Source organism: Salpingoeca rosetta, assembly GCF_000188695.1.
Source record: "Salpingoeca rosetta unplaced genomic scaffold supercont1.29, whole genome shotgun sequence".
In the NCBI taxonomy this organism is placed as follows: domain Eukaryota; class Choanoflagellata; order Craspedida; family Salpingoecidae; genus Salpingoeca; species Salpingoeca rosetta.
Window position 1 is genome coordinate 133,154 of NW_004754905.1, and position 3,487 is coordinate 136,640.

General features: G+C 55.3%; 2 protein-coding genes across 2 annotated transcripts; one reads left to right on the forward strand and one right to left on the reverse strand.

Annotated features, from left to right (window-relative positions):
- The first annotated feature begins 184 nt into the window (after positions 1-184).
- On the forward strand, positions 185-2,637 carry PTSG_09120 (uncharacterized protein). Its single transcript, XM_004989316.1, has 8 exons — positions 185-232; positions 358-405; positions 616-726; positions 848-920; positions 1,135-1,194; positions 1,451-1,563; positions 1,833-1,919; positions 2,132-2,637. The coding sequence occupies exons 1-8, from the start codon at positions 215-217 to the stop codon at positions 2,243-2,245; spliced, it is 624 nt and encodes a 207-aa protein (XP_004989373.1). The 5' UTR covers positions 185-214; the 3' UTR covers positions 2,246-2,637.
- PTSG_13265 (uncharacterized protein) lies at positions 2,554-3,477 on the reverse strand. The gene has a single exon (XM_004989317.1). It carries the CDS (start codon positions 3,305-3,307, stop codon positions 2,702-2,704), a length of 606 nt encoding a protein of 201 aa, XP_004989374.1. The 5' UTR covers positions 3,308-3,477; the 3' UTR covers positions 2,554-2,701.
- Positions 3,478-3,487: the final 10 nt, after the last annotated feature.

The following is a 3,487-nucleotide window of genomic DNA, read 5'->3' on the forward strand; positions in this document are numbered from 1 at the left end:
TGTGTGTGTGTGTGTGTGTGTGTGTGTGTGTGTGTGTGTGTGTGTGTGTGTGTGTGTGTGTGTGTGTGTGTGTGTGTGTGTGTGTGTGTGTGTGTGTGTGTGCGTGTTTGTCGCACGCGCGCACTCTCTCTCTCTGGCTCATCCAGTGCTGTTGCATGCTTCCTTTCGTGTGCGTATGGAACACAGGCAAACAAACCAGGACCAAACCACCACAATGTCTCTCTTCCGCGCGGTACGTGATCATGCAATACACGCTTTCCCCGTGCACACGCAGTTCATTGTGAGGTGTTGACCTTGATGCCAACTTGACCACTCACACGCACACGCACATGTCTGCTCTTGCTGCGCGTTGCACAGGCTCGCCACTTCAGCAGCACCGCTGCCAACCTTGCACAGACCGCCAAGGTACGCACACACACACATACACGCATTCGCGGATGGTTGCCAAGCTTTGTGGCAACGCTGTGGCTGCTTGTGCAACGGGATGTGGATGTGGGTGGTTCACGTTTCTGCACGCACGCACATACGCACATACACACACGCACACACACAATCACACACATGCACACACACCCATACACACATGCACACACACACACGCACACACCGTGGCAGGCACCCATCCAGCTTTTTGGTATTGAGGGCCGCTATGCACATGCGCTGTACTCTGCCGCTGCCAAGAAGAACGCCCTCGACAGTGTCGAGAAGGAGCTCACCAAGTTCAAGGTGCGTTGTGGCGCGCATGTCACAGAACAACGTCGTGTCCCCACACAGACAGCTGGCTATGCAGTTGACCCGCTGGCTGACACGCTCCTTCGCACACCAATTGTCATTGCACATCATGCAGGGCTACACCGAGACCGACACCAAGTTCAACACCTTCCTCAACAACCCCGTCATCACCCGCTCCCAGAAGACAAGTTCGTGTCTGTGTGTCTGTGTGTTTGTGTGTTTGTGTCTGTGTGTATGGATGGACGGGTGTGTGGATGTGTTTTGGGAAGTGCAGAGAGGATGGCGATGGCAACACGCTTGCTCACGGCATGCATGACCGATGTGTGAATGCAAGACCCGTCTGCTCACGCGTGCGCATGGTATAACCTTCTGTCTGTCGCTGCTGGCGCTTGCTTGGCGCAGAGGTCATCCAGGATGTTCTGAAGAAGCAGAAGTTCTCCGACATTACCGTCAACTTCTTTGGTGTGTGTGTGTGTGTGTGTGTGTGTTGTGTGTGTGTGTGTGTGTGTGTGTGTGTGTGTGTGTGTGTGTGTGTGTGTGTGTGTGTGTGTGTGTGTGTGTGTGTGTGTGTGTGTGTTATACGTTGACAAGCTAACATGCACGCTGGGGGCAATTGGATCGGCCTTTAACAACCCAAATCGCACTGCCCACACACTGCCCACACAAACTCAACTCACGCGTGCCTGCAACAACCGTCGTATTCACGCACGGACACCAGCCGCCCTTGCCGAGAACAACCGCCTGACACACTCTGTTGATGTGATTGAGGCCTTTGGAAAGCTCATGGCTGCCACGCGCGGCGAGGTTGCCGCCACCATCACCTCCGCCGAGGTGTGATGGGGATGCAACACACTCATGCTTGATGTGGTTGTGTGTGTGCCTGTTATGCGTGCGTATGGTGATGTGTGTGTGCTTGTTATGCGTGCGTATGGTGATATGTATGTACATAGTGATGTGTTCATGTGTGTGTGTGTGTGTGTGTGTGTGTGTGTGTGTGTGTGTGTGCCTGATGACATATGCTCTGCCTCCAGATGTATTCTTCATGCCAACTCACCAACCAATGCACCGCCCCATCTCTACCACGCCACGTCTCATGCCAGGCGCTGAGTGCCAAGCACAAGAAGGCGCTTGAGAAGGCGCTGGACGGCTTCCTCAAGTCGGGCCAGAAGTTCAACCTCAACTACCAGGTGTGCTCGCTGATGGTGGTGATGGTGGTGTGTGTGTGTGTGCGTGTGTGTGTGTGTGTGTGTTGTGTGTGCGTGTGTGCGTGTGTGCATGTCTTCCACGTGCTTTGTCTCTGCGCATCGACCGCATTCGCTTTCCACCTCGTTTCTACCCCCTCTCTCTCACCACACCATCATCCTCCAACCTCCTCCCCCCCCCCACCGTTGCCCACCAGGTTGACGGCGCGCTGCTGGGCGGTGTTGTTGTTGAGATGGGCGACCGCATCATCGACATGTCGGTCAAGACGCAGATCAACAAGTACATCAAGTCCGTCAGCCAGTCCCTCTAAGCCGTCACCTGCACGCGCACGCACCTGTCACACACCTACGCGTGAGTGAGTGAGTGAGTGAGTGAACTCTCGCTCGCGTGAGTGCTAGGGCCTTGTGTGCGTATGTGTGTGTGTGTGTATGTGTGTGCGATCTGCACGTGTGTCTTTAGCGTTGTGTGTTTCTCTGTGCTGTTTGTTGTGTTTGTGGATGTTCATTGAGCCGAAGCCAATTTGACCGTTAGTCGTGTGCATGTGTGTGCATGTGTTTCCATGGAAGTTGTGTGTTGTGCTGTTCAAGCGTCGTTTCGTGTCATTTCGTTTGTACGTGTGTCGCTGTGTTCGTTTATTCTCGCACTGTTGTCGTGTTGTGGCCGTGTGATGAGAAGTAAAACCTCTCTTGTCTCAGTCCAAAACAGCCATGCCATTCCAAACACACACACACACACACACACACACACACACACCCGCACATGCACATCATTGGCGAGCGTTGTCTTCCCTGTCTGGGAGCAGGTCCATGACCACATGTCCACCATCACCACCACTACCATCACCACTGGTGCCTGTTGTCGCGTCGTGGCCATCGTGCGCGCCTGTTGCCGTGCTCATCATTGTTACTGCTGCTGAAGTCGTTGGTGGTGGTTGCACCGCCGCCCCCACCAGCTGCCCGTCGTCCAGTGTGCCGGGAGCCACGCCACTGACTGTGGTCGTGGCCGTGGTCGTCGTGGTGGTGTTGTTGCTAGTTGCTGTCGTGCTGGTGCTGGCCGTGGTGGTTGCGGCACCAACTGCCGGGGCCGCCGTGGATGTGTTACCCTGGGTCACACCTTGACCCATTCCCGCTGACATTGCGTTTGCTGTTGTCGCTGCTGCTGTTGTTGCTGTTGTTGCTGTTGTCGTTGCTGTTGTTGTTGCATGCGTGTTGCTTACGTGGCGACCCGTGCCTCCACCTCCACCTCCACTTCCACTTCCAGGGCCGTTGCTGCTGCTGTTAGCGTTCCCACTCGTGTTGGCGCTGGTGTTGGCGCTGGTGTTGATGTTCGTCGCCGGCTGCGTGCGTGCGTGGGCGGATACGGTGTTTGCCATTCGTGTTGCGTACAGCGGTGGGAATGTGGTGGTGTGCTCCGCTTCAGCCGGCACATACAGCACAGAGCTCGACACGGCTATGCGCGGCGGCGACGACGAAGATGTTGTTGCTGCTGTTGATGTTGTTGATGTTGCTGCTGCTGATGCTGTTGCTGCTGTTGATGTTGTTGATGTTGCTGA